The 21,089-nt window shown below is 37.5% G+C and overlaps 1 protein-coding gene across 1 annotated transcript; it reads right to left on the reverse strand.

Annotated features, from left to right (window-relative positions):
- Positions 1–259: 259 nt before the first annotated feature.
- Positions 260–20,645, reverse strand: LOC131790742 (brefeldin A-inhibited guanine nucleotide-exchange protein 1). Its single transcript, XM_059108008.2, has 40 exons — positions 20,390–20,645; positions 19,192–19,234; positions 18,541–18,682; positions 18,070–18,216; positions 17,486–17,665; positions 16,756–17,011; positions 16,294–16,562; positions 16,144–16,183; positions 15,654–15,969; positions 14,961–15,195; positions 14,393–14,492; positions 14,072–14,205; positions 13,330–13,450; positions 12,583–12,826; positions 12,255–12,366; positions 12,076–12,110; positions 11,713–11,883; positions 10,909–10,993; positions 10,029–10,194; positions 9,702–9,853; positions 9,436–9,564; positions 9,095–9,253; positions 8,696–8,834; positions 8,457–8,532; positions 8,326–8,366; positions 7,797–7,966; positions 7,269–7,420; positions 6,984–7,144; positions 6,661–6,821; positions 6,177–6,307; positions 5,830–5,968; positions 5,522–5,657; positions 4,883–5,130; positions 4,606–4,663; positions 4,041–4,190; positions 3,339–3,478; positions 2,705–2,897; positions 2,052–2,190; positions 1,685–1,802; positions 260–1,245 (listed from the first exon to the last, which is right to left on the reverse strand). The coding sequence occupies exons 1-40, from the start codon at positions 20,511–20,513 to the stop codon at positions 1,096–1,098; spliced, it is 5,862 nt and encodes a 1,953-aa protein (XP_058963991.2). The 5' UTR covers positions 20,514–20,645; the 3' UTR covers positions 260–1,095.
- Between the last annotated feature and the right edge of the window lie 444 nt (positions 20,646–21,089).

Genomic DNA, 21,089 nt, shown 5'->3' on the forward strand with positions numbered 1-21,089 from the left:
CAGGAGGGATTTTTCGCGACCCATAAGGACTGTGAATTAGCACCAAACAGAAGGCTAATTAGACGCTTTTTGATACGCTATAAATTATTCCTGAATTTGTTTTTGAGGTTTTAGAGGGACGGAGCCATGTCTTTTTGAGAAAGGACCAATTAGCTTATAAAAAATAATAATATTTTCAATGTCCAATAAATATCTCTTGGTAAAGAGGATATGAGAGGACCATCCTAAAGAGATTAAACACAATACGAGAATCGTTTTATAATATTTTCTTTTATTACGAAATTTGTCATTTCAGTTTCTCTTCATTTCACTTCCTTTACAAGTCATTTAACTGTTTAGAGCTTCACATTTTCACTTCTGTCATTACTCTATTAATGAGAATCTGAAATTATCATACAAAACGAAAATGCCAAGTCACAAAATTCCACCTTAAAGATGAACTGTTGCTGAGACATTCATCAAAAACCACAAACAAAAAATGATCGGAGATCAAACGACAAGAAATTAACAGCTGCAAATCTAGTAGGTGTTAATTTCCACTAAAGAAAATTCGAAATTCGCTAACTTACAATCTAGGTAAGAAGAATTCTTTTGTATATCTACCAACATTAAATATCGCTTAACAATAATTCCCACATTCACCTTTAAAAACTTGAGTGTCTACATCACCTATGAATCACGGTCAGTAAAACACATTGTGACAGGTACACGACAGGTTTGATCATTGGTTGCTTTTCCTCTTTCCTTCCCATATAGTTGCATACTCACATACATGTAGTACCCGCTCTCATAAATGCTTACTTTGCTGCTGTCAAGCCGCGCAAATTTCGCAAAAAACTTGGGACAAACCTCTTACAAAGCTCTCGATTTGGAGTACTCGAGATTCGGAGTTACTCTCAAATCGTGCGCGAAAATTCGTCTACAGACAAAAAAAATAACCAGTTCTTAAAAATTACCTAGTACAATGGATACAGTTTCCCAGGTATTTGCATGGTTATTCTAAAACCAATCATTGACAATGACTCAGAATTAAATATCTACGTATGGATGGCTCACTAAGGAGGGGACTAAAAAACAAACAAAAAAAGAAACTTGTCAGCTTGATGAGGTGCTTTTTGCAAAGCTTCCAAACGTGGTACCCACTCGCTGAAACACTCGTCTGAGCACAGAGCGCAACTCCAGTTTATTATCCACCAACAGCATGTCGCACAGGGTTTGATAATAATTAGAAATATGCACCTTGAACTGCCAAAATACGAAACAACAAAAATGGATACATGGAATTATAAACAAAAAAAAAAATAGCTATATTTAGTGGTTCAGTTTATCTCTTTAATAGTAATTAGATGGACCGTTTTCCTTTTAAGGTATCAGGAGGATTTTTAAATAGAGAATATTACTGTGCTGCATCGTTGAAGCCGTCGGTAGTTGGTATTACTGTTCCCTTCGAATTCTAAACAAGCATGACAAAGGGCGCCTGTAACGCCATTTGTCCAAAACCTTTCTCACCGCTATTCAAAAAACCTGTCGAACTGCTTTTAATTCTATTAACTCCCACAAAAGGAACACGCACGTGAATAGAAGCTGAAGTGAGAAGGTATTAGAGGAGGACTTGCGACCAGACTGTTTGATTTCACATTGACTATGGGTTTTGTATAAAGAGAAAAGTTCTGCTGTATCTTACCCTGTTGTCATCAAGCTTGAGAAGCCTATTCAATAGTAGCAATAGCAGGGATGTCCAAGCATCACGATGACTGGAGGATTCCAGCGAAACAAAATACTGCAACGCATCTTTACATATTCTGAAAGAAAATAGATATGACACATAAATAGACTCTTCTTCAACCTGGCGACTAACAATTGAAAAACTAAACATTTACTTACACAAAGAAATAAAAAAGAGCACCGAATTTAGCATCCGTTAAGTGGCAAAATTACAAAGTTTAGGCTACCATGGTTTTCTTCGTTCCGCAGAGAAAATGTAACTTTTACTTAACATGATTTCAGACAATGTTAATTAGTGGCAAACAAAGACACACTGAATTTCTTACCTGGCTGATCGGTTTTCAATTTCTGGCCAGGAATCTCTTCTTTCTTCGTCTGCGTACATTTTGAACAGAATCCTGAGCATACAAGCCAAACTAGAGGTCTCCTGTTTCAACAGGTTGGGCTTTGATTTACCTTTGAAACCTGCCAATAAAAATTGTCCTCGTCACTCGTAAGACATGTCACTCAGAAATGAGATTAGAGAGGAAAGACTTACATTGAGACATGTATGGAGTTCGCTCTTTAGCTCCCAAGATCAGAGCAGTAATTCTTCCTTCTAGCTGCCATGCACTTCCCTCTCAATTGCTTCAGAGATGTTAATGTTAAGTGAAAGTTACAGACTGGTTCGAGTGGTTTGGCAGTCAACAAATGCTTGCACTAACCGTTGTCTAAACGAGGAACTTACAGACTACGCGGAATGGAAGTCGTGCGTATTTTAGCCACTAACACACTTGTGCGGACTAGTGAGACTAGAATTTCGAAGAGCGCCCGAAGTTTGTTGACAAAAGTAATGTAACACCCTCTGGCTAATGAGTGTCTATTTTCGTCACCTGTTTGATGGATAGTGTATTGAAAGTGCAAGGAGAAAGTACATTTATATCAGTTATAGGAGTTCGAGGGTTGAAACAGTAAACAGATGTGGCTTTCCTGAACTTACCGGCCTTCATAAGAAAGGTTCTCTGCTCGTTATTGGCGTTGAAGGACTTGGCAAACTTGTGTGATAGTTCTAAACAATCAACAAAGAGCAGCAATTGAGGGGAACTAAGAAATGGGTACATCCCTTCACCGAAGGGCGACTCGCTAACTGCACTGGTTGTACTACCAACACGCTCACGGGACACATCCCCAGACTGCAAAAGAAGACAATTATCATTCTGTAAATCTATTGGTGTAAGTTTTTCAAACAGATTTACTTCACGTGTATCTGCGTAGTTTCAGATCACATTTTGACGTTTGCTGTGATCCATATATGTAGAACCCAAGGCAAAATGAAATATAAAAAAGGTAAAAGAACAGACTTCTTCCTGCTAGTTGCCCCAACAACTCCTTCTCTTTATCTTGTTGTTTCTTAGTTAAAAGGTTCCTTGGCCTCCTTAATCATTTTAAAAACTGTGTGCATGTCGGACAAAACTGTGAGGACGATTTTTCCATGGGTCAGCCTACTTGAACTGAAGGAACTTTCTTCTGTGCCATTTCTCGCTAATCACGCAATCGTTACTGCTTCTCACAATTATTAATAGCCTAAATTCCATACATTGTTAACAAAAAATATTATTTACTGTAATCCCCACCTTAGCAAAAGCTAGATTTTCAGCGTCTTCTCTTCGACTTGTTGCAGGAAAAAACACAATATTGTCAATAGTTTGAATAAGTTCGAGTTGGACAACACAACGAATCAACAGCGATGTGAACAACTGCTCTGGAGTATCATCTGAAAAAGTAACAAGGTGAAAAAAGAGATGTTAGCCCTTACACCTTTAAATTTACACACCAGTGCCCTAACTCGGCACTAAACTACAGAGAACTTCTCTAATAATGAGCCATGCCATCATTAGATTCATCTCTATCAAGCTTCCTGCATACTGCTAGGATCCGCAAGGTCAAAAACTTCGTTTGAGCAAATAGAACAAGACAAATGATACATTTTTGCGCTTAGTCGGAGGTGAAGGAAGACGTAGCTCGTTTTGTGGTCCGTTTTCAACAGGAACCATAGAGCGGATTTCTAAGCAGTGTGGTAAAACAAATCACAAAACCAACGCTAAGAGAATAGCAGTACGATTCCATAATAATTCAAATAATATACAAGCAGGTAAACTATCTGATGCGCAGGAAAACTCCAGTAACCAAGTCGCCATCAATTTATGTTTGGCATAACAGATGGCTTAAGATGCGGAGCTGGTTTAAGAACACTAATGAAATTGCAGTTTAGTTTCAACATACAGGAGAGAGTTGCTCTCAGCATATAATTGATTAAACGAACACGCAGTACTCACAGTGGCGGAAAGATTCATCTGAATGCTCCACCTCAACTACAGGACGTGTGTTCTCTTCCGAGGTTCTTGATTCTTGAGCCTGCAGGGCATCTTCAGCAGTGTCAACAGGCTTCTCGTCTTTAAGTGTGTCCACTCCCCATTCATCTTCGTCTAAGGTACAAAGATCAAACCAATGATTCAAAAGAGAAAAAATAGCACTCAGAGTCTCTCTCGTTCATTTTATCCGGTGCGCAGTACAGGTAAGCTTGCTTTAAGTTGTTTGCTATGATTTGTTCCGAAGTAGTGACGACCCACGTGTCGCAAAAAGTTCATGTCTCATGAGCCTAGTGGCGAAGTACTACTGAAGCTTGCCCCGACTTCTATGTTCCTAAGAGTGCTGCTAATCCTCCTCCACGGGACGCTGGTCCATCGAAGGAAACTCCCTAACAAAGTTAACTGGTGCTCATTTAAACTCCTGGGTGGGTAGAGGAACTGTGAGGTTCCGAGTTCAGCAAATAACTCAGCTAACGTTTCTCTAAGCATATGATTGGATTAGTAAGTTAGTTTACAATGGAGACACACAAACCTTCTTCTAGGCGAGGTACAATGTCGTGCTCCGGGTTAACTTCCATGTCCACTGATTTCTGGCGAGAAAATTAAACAGAAACGACTGACGACACGATCAAATTGATAAAAAAAAAAACTTCTGTTCAGCAGTTGTGATCAAGTTTTCTTAAAAAAGCACAAAATCTGCAATTTTTTAAATAACAGCATTCAAGTAAAGAGGTCGTTAAAAGGAACAATATCAATGCTCTGCAATTTTACCATTATATCATGTTATTACTTTCTGGGTTGAATCTTACATTGTCACTTGCATGCCCTTTGTCTGGAGTCAGTGTAGGACTTTGAGCAGGTGTGGAATCTGGGGTGGATACCCCGACAGCTGGCACTTCCGGTCGCCATGTGAGAAGCTCACTGGGTACAGTGGAGGTGAAGATATCCTGAATACAGCGACACGCCCTTTCCCACATCTCAGAGGAGAACTGGGAACCGTTGGAGACTACAAGATTCTCAAGGCAGTTGGTACCAGACCTCGCCAGCTGCTCGTTATCTGAGAGGGCAAAGTATATGATTAATCATTGAATGGAAAGATCTGAGAGAATGAAGTGATGGGGGAAATCCTTTGTTCTGATTGTTCTGATATCCAAGTAGGAAGTAAGGGCTCGAGATCTTATAGACATAAAAAGAAAACAAAGGGTAAGTCAAGTGAAACTGAAAAGCGAATCATTTCTTGACATTGACCTTTTGCCCTCACTGATACAAAAAGACCGTCACTAATATCCAGTTATCCGATCAAAACAACCTGGTAAGTAACACGTACAGTTGACCTCCTCTTTCTCATTGGTATCACTTGATTTGTCCTGATTTTCGCGGGATTGATGAGTCTGAAAGCAGCTTCGAATGTTAGAATTAAGAAAACAATGCAGACAATTGAAACTGACCTTGTTGGACGCACCACAGCAGATGAGAGAACATGTCCTCCAAAAGAACATCAGACAACACCGGAAAGTACTGTGTAAACACATCAACTACAGCATACAGAGCGTGATTACAAGTTGTGGTCATCCACTCTGATTTCTGTATTAACAACAAATAAATAGCTCATGATCAGCATCAATTCTAATTGAAGCAATACCAACAATATCATAACCTTGATCTAAAAGGTTAGGTGAGTGCAAAGTCTGCACACAAGCCACGTCAAAGGTAATAAATATTCCCACTGAGTTTGATAACGAATTTTTCTGCATACCTCCGACCAATCTACTTGTTGATCTGGTAACTTCATGTTATCAAAAATCCTGAACACAACTCTGAACTCATCTCTCCACCAGTGCCGCTGGAAGGTGTGACCATAACTCTTCATTATCTCAAACATCACAGTTAAACCCCTGCAAGGAAATGTGAAGGGTTTGAAGGGCATCTCTATGTGCGAGAGTTTATTACGAGTGAGCAAAGACTAGTTCGAGCAAAAGTAAACATCACAATGACTAATGAGAACGCAACGTATCTGCATACATACTCTCGGAGTCAGAAAAAGGTAAAAACCGCAAGAGTATCTCAGAGATTAGCGGCAAAAAAGGTCAATGTGGAACTAACCTTGTTCGTACATCCAGCTTACATCTGTTGATGATACACGACAGCTCAAAGAGCACTGGGAACCAGCCTTTGACCCACACCTTATCGGCCTCCGGGACTCCACCATCCTCACCACTGTGTTCTCTGAACATCTGGGACGATGTCACACAAAGTAATCGTCTTAATGAGCGTTACAAACATGCATCTTGTCTGTGAGCTTACCAACTAGCCAATATAAGTTTATATAACCCTATCACACAATTCCGTCATAGGAATCTTAGCGAGCGTTAAATATTATAAATGACTCAGGAGAGCTACTGTAGCATAAATATAGAGGTTGAATCATAATCTTTTGAGTAATTCTTGTAATGAGCAAACTACCTTTAAGTTGAGAGAAACTACAAAAAAATTAGCTCATTAAGAAAGAGAAACACAATAAGAAACGTTAAGGATGAAGATAGAAACGAACTGCAAATAATTTTCAAAATAACAGAGTCAGCCTCACCTCTGGATTCTCATACACATGTTTAGCGCAGTTTCTAATGAGTCTAATGGCCTCCATGCTGGTGTCAGGAAACGAAGCATTACAAGCAAACTCTGATAAACACTTGACAGCGTCTTGAAAGGAATCGATGGTGGCGGAAAAGTATTTCTCGAATATAGTGGCTGAAAGAAGCAAGCAGATAGGAGAAGCTGATGGAAAACTGTTGCTGAATATGAAACACTAAAACGAATAATTTGCACTTTGTGATTGCCCATTACCTATGGCCCATTACGTCAAAGAGTTACAAAAACAACAACAAAGGATGCCCGCAAATATCAACATACCAGTCGTTTGAAAAGCAAGTTCTACAATTCCTTCATCTTCATCGGAAGCAGCCAGATGGAAGACGGAGAAAACATTCTTCCATCCAGACTTAATATTGTGAGCCTGCGAGTGCACCATTTGCGCCACACAGCGGACGACCATGTCGCGAATAGTTGCTGATCTGTAATTGATAGAAAAGAAATTAATAAACGTGTTTTTGGAAATGGCACAGTCTAAGGCAAAACACTAGATGAAGAAAGTAAGTCGTTGGAAAACGGAGAGGTTAAGAAGACTCGTATACCAACCTATTTTTCTTGACGATATATTCGAAGGGTCTGAGGAAATCCTTCTGAAACCGGAAGTTAGGTAACTCGCCTTTCTCCAAGAACTTCATAGCAAGTTGCCGTAAAGAGTCCACACAGAAAAATGCTACATCCTCATTTGGATTACAACCACACTGGAATAAAAACAGGTGAACTTGAATGTTAAAAGGTAAACCTCCCTTAAACTTCAGCACTACAAAATCCTTATTAGTAATAACCAAGAATAAGCCAACCAGGATGACGCAAATGGTTAGAGTTCACCACTCTCAGTCAATAAAATTGCTGCAATACTTCAAAAGCATAAACAAGATGGTGATAATTTTCAAGTTCAGTCATCCGTACAACTTAAACTTTCCCAATACAGTGCACCACGCTCATTAACATGGCTATTGTTTTTCGTCACGTATCGCTTTCAAATCAGATCTTCTAAAACCAAATCTTCCGCCCTAACTAACCCATCGAAAAAGATAAAAGACATGATTTAACTCAACACTGGGTAATGATTGTAACCTTGTTAAAATGATCCCCAAGCACGGCCCAGATCCTGGACCACTCCAGCCTGATCCTGTTCATGTTGTAATAAGAAATTTCAACAATTTTCTGTAAACTGAACATTCTTGGATGGGTTGGATTCGCGAGTTCCTCAGATGAAATGGTTCCTAACGCTTGAACAAAGTCGACTGTGGACAATAAACACGTAGCCGTAAGTGTAAACGCCTTACATTTCTCTAACTTGATAAAATCACACTCGTAAAACAGTCGAAACAGGTAGAAAATATAGAATTGTTTTTACTGTCTTTTAAAAGCAAGTGTAAAGACCTGCATGACATATCTTTAGCACTGAGGTTGAACAGTAATTTCCTTTTATCGTGGTTCAGTTATAACTAAAATTTAAGTAAGTTTTTTTGTTTCGGTTGGTTAATTTTTTTGCTTTTCTTGGTGCAGTGGAAGCAGTACCTTAAGTTGTCATTCAAAAACGAAGAACTTGAAAAGTTAAGTAGAAACCGTAATGTCATTTGTTGAAGAACATCCCACTTACCAATCGCATCTCCATCTAATTTTGTTGATCCAGTGAATATTCTACACAGCCATTGGAAAAATAAATAAAATTAAAAATGATTAACAAGAAAATCGGATCTGCAATATACGAAAGCGTGCACTGGTAATCACCTGTCTACTGCAACAACAACACTCTGCGAACTTGTCTCTCCAACTGTTTCCTGGATGTACGCGATTTTCTTAGGATCTGCAAAAACAAAGACGTAAATGTATTGCACAATGAAATTATAAGAAAAAAAAAACCAAAATTGATATACACAGTATTTGCACTTGGAAACACGAAGGTAAGAAGATTTTTCGTAGTGCAACATCCCTCTGAGGTTGAATGATATTTAAAGACGTGTGCTAACCGTTTGAGGGAACAAGTCCAGTAGAGCTTATTGACACAGGAGTAGAGCTTCCCTGCCCTGGTCCTGTGCCTGGTCCCATTGTTTTCACTCCTGTTCCAATCAATTGAGCCAGCTCCAGTTGAGATATACACTTCAGTATCTGTAAACAAATGTTTTAGAGCCTGGTGAGTATGGTGCACTTTTCAGATTTGTTCTTAATGGAACCTGTTTAGGCAGAATTGCTGAAACAAAATCACACTGAAAATCCAATTGAGGAACATATGTAAGGTATAGAGATAACTTTGGAATTGAATTTGATTTACTTCTCTACGCTCTGTGATTAGACCAAAAAACTGAAATTAAATCGTCCTGTGGGGCTGCACTAGAGGTGTAATCTTGAGCTAAATACACTACGTCTACCTCATGCCACGCCCGTCCAAGGTAGTTGCCATCTGTCTGTGCTACAGTTATAAGTGTCTTGATTGTGTCAATGTTCTTTGTTTTTATTTCATGTAATCCAGCTGTTGCCGTGAGCAGTGTGAACCGTGACAGAGCCTGGACAAAACTGTCTCGTTCAAGCTGTAATTTGAAAAATATAGTAAATATTTGAAATTTCAAACAGACATGAGGAGCCATAAAACGGGTTAAGCAAAATTTACATTTGAACAAATGAGTTTCATAGAATTCCCAAAAACTAACGAATATCTCAAAACTTCAGGTGCACGAAACCAAACATACTAACTACCTAGACCAATAATTACCTGCATTCCAAATATGCATGCAATCCTGATTGCACAGCGTATGCCATCCAGACACAGTGATGCAACTTGCTGGTCATCGGAATGCTGCAAGTTCACGCTAAAGGCTGCTAAGAAAGGACTCCAAGTAACCTATAAAAGAGAGTGTAGCAAAAGCCTACTCATAAACATATATACATTGTACCAATACAGCGAAAGTTCTCAAATATCTATCAAAAGTGAGAGACAACACAGGATTAAGTTTAACGAATGTGGAGCCTTGCACATACCTTGAACATTGGTCTAATGTGTTCTACATGAGTTGCAGATGTGAATGTTGTTTGAATTTGACTGACTCCTTCAATCAAAATCTTGGCTGTTTGAGCCATTTGTTCCATTTCTTGATAGTACAAAAGTCGTCTTTGCTTTTCGTTTTGAAGATCTAAGTAACAACAATTTATGACAGTTAACAATGTATTAGCAAACCCTTGATACAGGCCAGGGACTAATCACTGAATCTACACATACATGTTGATGATCAATCGTGTAAATTTGGCACTCTCTCTTATAAATTTTAACTTCTTATTCCTTGTAAATCAAAGAGGAGTATTACTTACAGATGGTGCTATATTTATTGACAGTCTTGGGTGCATTTCTCATTTTTATTTCATTCTGAGATATCTCATCAAAAATTGACTCCAGATACTCTTGTGGTAAGTCCTTGCTATCATTGATTCCTTTGTTCATTGTGATGTACTGTTCTTTAGTTATTTTCCTTTTAACCTGTTAATCAAAGGTAAACAGTTATATTGATTAATAAAACCAACTTTGGTATCAAACTTTCCTGTAGGTGGGTGAGTTCTCAATAGCACTGTGAAGGATGATCTCATACCAGAACATGCATGGAAAAAGTATAATTGAACTGTGGAGTATTCATCCTTTACAGACATATTATGAACTCTGTTGGCTAAATTGCTACATAGCCATTAATCTGCAGAACAGGCAAAAAATGTTTTTGCATATTTGAGGTAAATAGAGGCAAGCATGACATAAGCGCAAAGTACAAGCCTAGTGCTCATCTCTGTTCGCTCAAAATATGCAAAAAGAGAAAATTACACCTATTCTGCAGGCTCCACAGCTATTTGCAAGACCACCAAGAGTTTGAAACACAAGCAGATCTAGTTTCTTTTCAGCCTCATTTTTACATCTAGATGTACTATGGTTGTGTCTCCAACAGAGATGATCCTTTTTGCCTCTCTCATCCCTGTTATGCTAATTGGGACACAGTTTTTTTCTAAGGCTTTGGCCCCTGGCCCCCAGCCCCACCGTTATAAATATTTATTATAAACATTTTTTTGGACACCCTCCCTCCCCCCTCCCTAGAAATCTTCCCTCCATATCTGGCTGTTTTTGGATATAACCTGAAAAAAAAATTGGAAACCTTTCTTCCCAATGCATTGTGAAACAATAATATTAATAAGCACTTATGGCATATACCTGGGAATTATGAAGATCTGTTGTTAACATTATGATGGAGTATGCCAAAACATAGGCTGCATCTGCACTTGCAAATACTGTGTTTCTAAAGAAAAAAATAAAATTTTATGTTAGAAGACAAAGGAAAAGTCAGTACTGATTCTTCTATTGACTAGATTTTAAATACTTTTCTGAATACCTTATTTACCAATGGATTTTTGAGTACCTTTGTGACACAATATCTGCAGGTATTTACTTCCCCCTAGCCCACCTAGTGTGACAAAAAGGGCAGACCACAGCACCAGCAACTCTATGCCCTACTATTTGTGATTACTGCATGGGTTCCTTAACCCTTTACCGGCAACCCCCATGAGTGACCAAGACAGAATTTCTCATAACGACATCAATATGATGTCAAGCAAACAAGTGATGAGAATGAAAAATATCACTTAGTAGATTATAAGTTGATTTAATAACCAATTCTCTGATGTAAGATCGTAAGAATTGTAAGGGAGACAGTAGGAAGTAATTACTAATGAGATCTTGGGAGTAAAAGGGTTAACATCCCTTGCAGACCATACAACCTTCAAGATGCAGAAAATGAGGCCTAAAGTTTATTGTCCCTATCAAAGAAGAATTCAGTGTCTAGGATTGGTTCGCTATGTAGCTAAACCCCTGCCCTTCCTCACAACAGTTCCATGCTCAGCCAATTAAACTCAGCAGAAAATGGGATGCCTACTGTAAGTGAGACTGTTTATCTCTTCATGCATATTACTCAATGAACACTGAGAAAATTGAATAAGAACATGCAATACATGTCCTTACGTTGGGTTTGTTTCTAGATATCTACTGGCAAACTTCTCCATGAGACGATCAATTTTCTGAGCTTCTCCTGGAAGTCGGAAATTATTAAGAAACAAGCGTAGCGCTGATACAAAGTCCAGGTCTGTAAAATCTAACTTGTCAATGTAACTGTACATCACTTCTCTGCTAAAACTAAAGAGAAAATAAAAAAATATCAATACAGAGATTGTAATACACCAACAAAAAAGGCACTATCAAAAAAATTGTAAACTTCATAAAACTGACAGAAGAACCTGTTAGAATAGCAAAACTAGATACAAGAGAACCCACAGAATCATAACAAAAATAAAAGACAGTATGAATGAATAAACATATAGAACATACAGATCATTGTCTCCAATGAGTTCTCCTACTTGTGTCTGAAAAAAAAAATCAATAAATTTTTGTTAGTGAAAGTTTTTTTGCTTCCTTTTTTCACCAATAATAGTATAACATGAAAAAAATATAAAAATTTCAAAAAAATCAACAGTCACTCATCACAGCAAAAAATTATTTGCACATACTTTGTCTAATCTTTCATCAGTGTGTAAAAACTCAGCAACCTCCTCTGGTGTACCTCCAAGGAGACCATTTTCTTGGAGATATTTTACTCCTTTTTTGGGATTCTTATTAAATCTGGTGCAAAAAATACAAACAAACACATCAAACAAAAAAACACATGCTGAGCAAGGTTTGACCTGTAAGAATGTAACATGGTTGCAATTTTAATACTATCTGTTAATGAATGGAGTTCTCCTGTTGTGTTTGCACTGTAACCTAAAATTGAGGTCAAAAGGACACAAGTACTTTTTCTAAACTACATCTCACAACTCTAGCATTATAGTTATTTACTTTTCAATTCCTTGCTCCATCAGCCCTTTCATTTGTTTCAGAGACTCGAACTGTTCAGGATTGTCTGGTGCTACAGTTGAAGTTGTTGATGTGGAGTTCAGAGAACCCTGACTTCCACCAAATGATTTGAGCTCTGAACCAAGGCTGATGCGATCTTCTGTTAAACTGCTGCGATCTCCTCCAGCCTCCTCAGAGTCAGCTTCGGTCATGCTAACTTTTCTCTTCACCCCTGGGGTTGGTGTATCTGTTATAAAAAGAGTGAAGGGGCACAAATTAAGAAGAAGAAGAAGCCACCATAATAATGAATTTTCCACTTTGTTGTGATAGATTAAAAAGACAATAATAAACCTGTCTGCTTTTGAGATAACAAACGACACTAATAAAAACTAAATATCAAATTACACCAACAACCTCAAAATAGTAATCTCATAAAATCTCCCCTTTCCAGGAGTTGTTTGGGTGTACAAAAGGTAATTTTGAATTTTGATTACAAAATCACACACAATTGCAGTTGTATACTCTGGGTTTGGGCTACAGTATAATCCTACTCAAACAACTGTCTGTGAATTACTATGAGCACCACTTGTCTATTAACAGGGTTTCATTTCTCCAAGAAGAGAGGCTGCATCTACATCTGTAGTTGACATTTTGGACCAGATCTTTTCTTGGCATGTGGATTATTTCAGATGTAACTACTGCTGATGTTTAGCAAATAAAACCCTGATCACTAAAGAATAAAGGATTCACCTGAGGAGTTAGCTACATGAGAATGAGGGTTGAGATAAAGTTCTCTACTCCACTCCACCATACACTTCAGTATGGACACCAAACATTCAAGACCTTTCAGGCGTATACTTTTCTCTTGCACCTGGGCATAGCAAACAACAATGGCAAAAAATTAAGACAGAATGATAATAAATAAAACACACCACTTGTCTATTACCACCATTGTTCAAATAACTTTTATAAAAAAATTGGTCACCAAGTTGGTCATATTCAGCTGTCATGTGTTTTATTCAATAAGTGCTTATCATTTTCCATGTGTCTCAACCTATTGTACAAAAAGGTATTTGTGCCACATTTATCTCTCCTATACAGTAGTTGAGCATCAAAATTTGAGAGGTGAAATATACCTGGGAATTATGGAGACAGACTCAACAGTTGGAATGTACCTGGGCTCTTAACTACACCACTATGATAATATGTTACAGTCAGCCCAAAATTTCCTTTTCCCCTTTCCAATTAATTATTTTCTTTTGAGGAAAACCGCACTGGTAATATATCACCAAGCTTAGTGTAAGTAACCCTTGGAGTATCCATAGATATTTGAAGGATATCACTTGTGAGACAGTGACCATAATATCCACAAGTTATTGTCCAAGTATTCCTACAAAAGGTTCAATCAGCTATGAATAAACAAGAATAGATATCAAAGTCGATTAAGGTTAGCAGCCAACAAAAATGTGTGTCATATTTGCAGCCAACTTACTGGAGTAGCAGCTAACGCTATAGCCTGTCTTCCTTGAGCAATCTTGGCTAAGTCACTTGTAAGTCGTTCAAAGATGTTTGACAATGAAAGGTCACAGTCATAGTTCAGGTAAATATCAACAACACACTGAGCATCTAAAAGATAAATAGGATTTAAAAATTATTTCACAAAAAGTTTAATAGTATTTTTCTTTCATTTACAAATTATGATAAAATCTCCAGAACAAAGAAAAATACAAATAAAACTAGATGAGAATGATTTACAGGTTTAAAATCATTTTGACTTGAATCTTTCATCACACTGCAACAAATTTATTCCCACCTGAACATATTCGTGTCAAAGCCTGCATCACCATCCATTTGTGTTGAAATGAACTTGTTGATGTCTCCAAGATATTCAGAAAGATCTCTTTAAAGAACACCTTCAATTAAGACAGACAGTACATTACTGATCGCAACTCAAGCAATTTTAAAGAAAAAAGAATAGTTCAAAAAAACAAAAGAATGCAACAAGTATAGACTGGATAAATGGATAGAGTGTAAGACTGATGAAAGAACCAGCCAACATTTATCAAATCTTAACAAAATTAGTATGAATCTAAAATAATGCATTGAAGAAACTGTCCAAAGGATATACGAAAACTGGGACAATGATATGTGCATAGCTAATGGGAAGGGTGTCCTGGGGTAATTGTAAACTCTTTTTGTGAAGGAAAACATTTCTTTAATTATGGTAAATCTGCCTGGCATACTCCTCCTCAAATACAGGTAAGATGCTCCAGTATAGAAACTCCTCCCCCCCCCCTCCCCTATGGAAAATCCCTTTAAATGTAAGAGAAGAAAGACTCTAACAACCTCATTTAATATTTAGAAACTCAAAGTAGTTTAACCTCTATTTGCATCTTGAGATGTGTCTTGAATGATGACAGCAAAGTTAAGAAGATGGCAAGTGAAAGTTCAAATACAGCAGGAACAGAAGAAACACCATTTTTGGACAAAGCTACACAAAGGTACTGTTTGATGGCTGTTACAAACATCTCATGAGAACAGAACACAGGGCCTGCATTCTGAAGACAAGACAACATCAACTCTAGGGACAGAATCTTGGATCGCAGCTCATGAGACCTAAAGACACACACAAAAAAGACAAAATAGATTAAGAATACTTAAAAAATACATCACAGAGGCACCACTGGGAGAGTTAAGTGTCTTACCGAGAGCTGGGTCTCCTGTTGTGAAGAACACCCTACCAGCCTCTTGGCAACCACTTTTAAGATGTTTTAGTCCAGCTTTAAACCTTCCTTACTGTTTTCTAATGGTGTGGACAAATAACCTACAGGGCAGGAGTACATGTATAACATGGGTACCAGAAAACTCCAAGGGAGACTTGAAAAATTGCCTAGGAAGAAGAGGGGGGGGGAGAGAAAGAATTACCTGAGTAGGACAAACATCCCCTTCTAGGAAGAGTACAGAAACCAAGACAAGCTACAGATACATGTGCAGCAGTAATGCCCTACTTGTCATAAATAAATGTCTTTATAAGGGACAAAGTAATAAAACAACAAAAGCCCATGGCCACTTACTTAGGATCTAAAGGTGCATCTGACAACGGTTTCATTGAAAGCTTACACAGTGACCTGAACACCAGAAACGCATCTTTCTGAGAGACATGGGAGAACTTGACAGGGCCACCAGCTTGACTGTTAAGAGATGTTGATGATGCACTTCCTTCTGCCTCAGTTCCTGACTCACTGTGGGTGTCACCGAGCTCATCCGACATGGTTGATGATGTTTCAGTTGGTGTTGGAGGTGGATCAAGGTCATCATGTGAAATTCCATTTGGATTTGTTTTTTCTGGACTGCTTTCACTGATTTCTCCATTTGATAGAATGCTCTGATCTAGTATCAAAACCAAGCAAAATGTTTTTGCAACATGTATAGGAGGTATAAAAAAAAAACAACCAAACAAACAAAATGACAAAATAATGTTCTTACAGAACCAAACTGCTCTGAACTTCTCTGATATTGCCCTAAACATTGCAAAGTTATCCAATCAATAAATAATTCAAATACCTGATGGATTTTCTGACTCAATCTGACTTGGTTCCTCAACCTGACAAAGGCAAAGTAAATAAATTCTTTCAGTGACAAAAAATAAACACATTATTACTCCTTGTAAGCCACTATGAAGATATGTCATTTCATTCCATACATGCACAGTACCTTAACAGAATCTCCATCTCCATCTCCATCACCAGGTGCATTATCAGCACTTTTTTCATCCTGCTTTTCTTCTGCTGTGTGGTCATCTATACCGTTCAGAGGGACATTTCCAGCACACATTTCAAACGTTGTTCCTTCTTTACTCTCCCCTGGCTGCTCAGTGGACTCAACTATACTGTCATCTCCCCCCTCAGGATTAGAGGATGCTTCTGTCTCTTCTTTTCCCTTTGGTGAAGATTCTTTAGTACTGTCATCAAGTTGATCATCAGCTGAAGAGTAAAAAATTCATTACAGTCAGAAAACAGAAAACACACCTCTCAAACATCATTGCTTGAACGTTGTAATAAAAAACTCCTCTCGAACATTGTCCCTTATAATGTCATAAAAAAAATTTCTAATAGATCACAGCCATTGACAAAGTGTATAATGTCATTTGACTAAAAACGTAAAATATTAACTTACCCTGCAGATCAACACCTTCATCCACATCAATGTCAGGTCTATCCACCCCTCCCTCTATCCTACTAATGTCACTGTGTGCACTCTTTGGTTCCTGACCTTCCACCACAGAGTCTGTTTCATGCTCATGTGAGTTTGATGCCTCAGTGGAGGGTCTATCAAGTTCTTTTTCATCTGTTGTTTCAGTTGGTGTAGGTGTTGAAGCTGTTTGAACACCCTCTTCTTCAGGCTGAGAATTTTTCAATTCTTCTTCAGCAGCCTAGAATTTAAAAAAATAAAGAGATATTACACACTATTTGTAACACATTTAATGAGTTCAAGGTAAAGATTTAAACCCTAATCAGTCCCAATCCAGATACTTCATCAATAATTGAGCCAAAAAAATTTGCTGGTAACCTTGACCATAAAGCCTGGGGAATCACACAAAAAAATTAACTGTTAATTCCTGCCATCCCTCTTGGATCTATTGACCAAGATTATTTACTACAGTACAAGTAAATGTGATTCTAGCCAAGAGGATGAACTACCTCTAAAACTGACTTTCTGCATCCAGCACCATACATGTATGTATACCAATCACTTTCATCTCATCCTAAACACAGATTATACTCTTCATTGAGTCTTTACATTTTAATGAAATACTCATCCTCAGTTTCAAAATTTAAGGTACATATATAGCTAGTATTCATAGCTAGTTTCCTTCCACAGTAAACAACTCATCATTTCTGTTTACCGCTTGTGCCTCCATCCTTTGAAAGATTACACTTATCATCTGACTAAGGGTGGCCTGAGCTGTTCTTTGGTTCGTAAGATTGCGGCTGGCCAAGTAAATATTGTAACAAGTTCTCACAGCCAGAAGGAGGGTGCCCTCGTGAACCTCACAAGAGTTGGAGGTGACAGCAGTAAGTAAAGCCTACAGGTAAAATACATAGCACACAGTTTTTGTTAACACATGTTTACATAATTAAAAGTGGAAATTAATAAATAACATGCATGAGAGTACTTGTACATTGTCAAGAACATAAAATTGTTCTAGTCAAAGGTTAGTCAAGATGGAATGTAGTGGCCAATCACTGCTAAAGCTTAACACAGTTTTCATAGCAATAAGTGAATAGCTGTATAGCAAATACCCAAATTAATACAAATATTCTTATAGATAGTGAGCACAAGAAACTTGGCTTCCAAAGAACACTTTGACTTCAGAATATCTTTGATTGTGATTTGCCAATAAAAACTAGGTATCTTAATCTAAGTTGCAAGAAAATAATGTTTTCAAAAAATCTTGAATGAAACACAAGTGTGTAAGTCAACTCTCACCTTGATTATCTGAAGCTGGACTCCTTCATCAGTTTGAACTCCAACAAAACAGCCACAGATTGTCTCCACTATACGGTCCAAAAGCTTTTTGTTAGGATCAGTACTGTCTGGGATATCACCAGCAAGATGTCCATAGGCAATGAGTTTCTGGTAAAAAAAAAGATCAAGAATATAGAAAAGACTGTTTATTTTTAAATAATATATCCCTGACATATTCCATATTGAGACCAAAACACATTAGATGATAAATTGCTGTCACACTGAAAAGGGTTCATGATGCGGGAAAACCTTGCTCTAGGTGACTATTTATTTTTATTTTGATAATCAGTATGCTTGTGATAGAATTGTGTCCTTAAGACAAGAGTCAGAATCAATTTTAACTAGTTTCAACCTATGCAATGATTATAGCAAAAAAATGACAAGTAACCACTAACAGGCAATGTGCACAAAATACTGTAAAGGTGACAATACCTGTAGACAGTCAAGAGATGCAACAATAATGCGAGGACACTTTGATTTACAGGCAAGTTCAAACGGAAGGAAATATTTGTCTGCTTCAATGAAAGGCTGCTTTCCTTTAGGAGGAGGTAGAGCTGATGATGGACTCCCATCACTGAGTACACAAACACAAAAAAATTGTGCTTATTACTAAACAGGTAATTAGGTACAACTCACACTAGTCAAAGTGAGAGGTACAGTGGCCAAATTATCACTGCACTGGAGTCTAAGTTGAAATTGGTTAGACTGTGATGTGGTGATGATCTCATTGTACATAAATGTTTTTTCTTATTTTGGTATGATCACAGCAGTATTTGTATACAGTATATATAGTGTGAATTGACTTTTCCATATAAAGAAAAATTTTGAGTAGTCATAAAGCTGCAGAAAATTAAAGCATAGTCTAGGAGTTTCAAGAAGTATCTTTGTGATTAGTGATTAATAACTACAATATATTTCTTCTAACTTTTAAGGTCAATATTATATTCATACAGCAGCTGTTTTCAACTTTTGTATTCACCTCAATATTTTCTAAATAACTTATTGGCACTTTAAACCAAACCTTTTAAGTTCCCTGATCAAAAGTTATTTGCTTGTTTCTCCACGATAACAAAAAAATATTACCTTTCATCAGCAATAACAGCTCCTTGAGATTTGTGAATCTCTTCTAAAAATGAACATACATTTGCTTTCAATATCAACTCTGGTTTACCAACACCAGAACAGATCAGTATCAATAGCATAAATATCTCTCTAAATATCAGAAATGTTGTATCCAGTTCTAATTTTCTCAAGAAACCATTTTCATTATCTCCCACAGACATTATGTACAAACATAGAGAGATCTGTGAAAATTAAGATTCTGGCTGTTTATTCCTTTCCACTTGTACTTGCCATGAAGAGGAAATTGTCTACACAGTGATAGAAAACCATCTAATGCAACATGTAATTCAATCAACATCTTTCTTTGTTACTAAGTTTATATACAGCCCCTTTGGAAAAACACCAAAACCAAAATTTTTCTACTCATGATCTTTAAAATTGGTGTTAAGATTCAACATATTAAGCTTTTTCTGTCACCCATTATCTCACTTCATAATCATGAGTCTACTGCTCAGTGTAAAATAATTATAAGAAAATATTTTTCGTCTATCATAATTTGCATGAATGTCCACCTGACCATACGCACAAAATAACATAATTTCACCTGATTCAAATTAAACGGTAATAGTGAACTGAACGTTATTTGCTTTAAAATTGATGACAAGTACATTTCAAACAGCAATAATAGGTAGCCTTTACGATCGATATTGATCTTTTTCTGTTCCGTCTGCATTTTAGCAAAGATTTAGCCTCCCCAAAGTAAGCAATTCATTTTAAAATTTTCTCATATGAAAATTAATTGCAAAGTTAGGTGGACTAAACATATTTAAGCAAAATATGTGTATTTCTAGAACCAAGAACGATCAGAGCGTGACGAGAAATTCACCTTCCTACCATTAAATGAACGTTGATCGACTAAGGGTGATAAGATCGCTCTTTACGTCTAACGAAAACGTCAGTTTACACAGGATGACCCGACAGATCTCTCGTTAATTGGAAAATTGACATGGGACAAGAAAAATTCAACTGCAAATGTGGCATCCGTTACTCACACTTGTTTTCGAAAGAAGAATTTCTTGCACTTAAATTTAACCACACACGTTAGAAAACAGTTTAGTAAACTTGTTCCGCAGACAAGGTTACGTCGAATCTACGAAGTAAGCTTCACGCTGAAACAAGACTTTCTAATTGGACAGCATTTTCATCTGTCATTCCTTACCTAACGCAACCTCGCACGCTTTTTTAAGCTGCTGGTGATAGGATTTTTTCGTCTCCTTGTCGTTTAGTATCTTCTCCAGAGCCCGTGTCAGGAACATATTTTGAGTCTTAGCGTTCTCGTACATGGTGTGGTTTTAGAACTACCCTCGGAGGCGATATCCTGTTTCTTTGTATTTCTTACAATGAAGAAACGACCATAGCTTTTTGGAAACAAACAAAACAAGTTGGTATCAAGTCATCTCAGCCGCCATTTTGCTCTAAGAGTTGTAGTCACGTGAGAGCTCGAGGCTGACGTAGCAGCCCCAGTCTTCTGCGGAAGTTGTGAACGGAACATCTTGACACGCAAACACTAAAACGTGTCGGGGGACTTCACAATAATGTAATTGACAATGCCTCGGAACAGTATTCCTGAGATATTTTTAGCGTCAAATTTAGTGGCTAGATTACTCAACCTGACCTGAATTGGTCAGATATTGTTTGGCCATTATATGCTTGTTGGTTCCTGATACCATCAATTTTTCCTTAGCTATATATTTTTTTATTGCTTTTTTATTCTTTGCTGGCCAGACCTGTAATTCAGTTATTTACACTGCACGCGGTCTTAATAACACGTCTACACATCCACATATAGAAGAAATATTTTAATATTTCTTAAAGAGCGTCTTTTTCTAAATGGTAAAAGACTTGGGAGAGTATTAACC

This window comes from Pocillopora verrucosa, chromosome 2 (assembly GCF_036669915.1).
Source record: "Pocillopora verrucosa isolate sample1 chromosome 2, ASM3666991v2, whole genome shotgun sequence".
Lineage (NCBI taxonomy): Eukaryota > Metazoa > Cnidaria > Anthozoa > Scleractinia > Pocilloporidae > Pocillopora > Pocillopora verrucosa.

Bases quoted from the DNA above. Each gene is read 5' to 3' on its own strand.
- LOC131790742 (XM_059108008.2), bottom strand. From the start codon at position 20,513: ATGTACGAGAACGCTAAGACTCAAAATATGTTCCTGACACGGGCTCTG. The intron at 6,822-6,983 runs GTATGTTGATAT...TGCTTCTTTCAG, and splicing joins ACTTGCTTTTCAAACGACTG to CCACTATATTCGAGAAATAC. The intron at 5,131-5,521 runs GTCAGTTTCAAT...TTGCCCTCTCAG, and splicing joins GCTGTGGTGCGTCCAACAAG to ATAACGAGCAGCTGGCGAGG.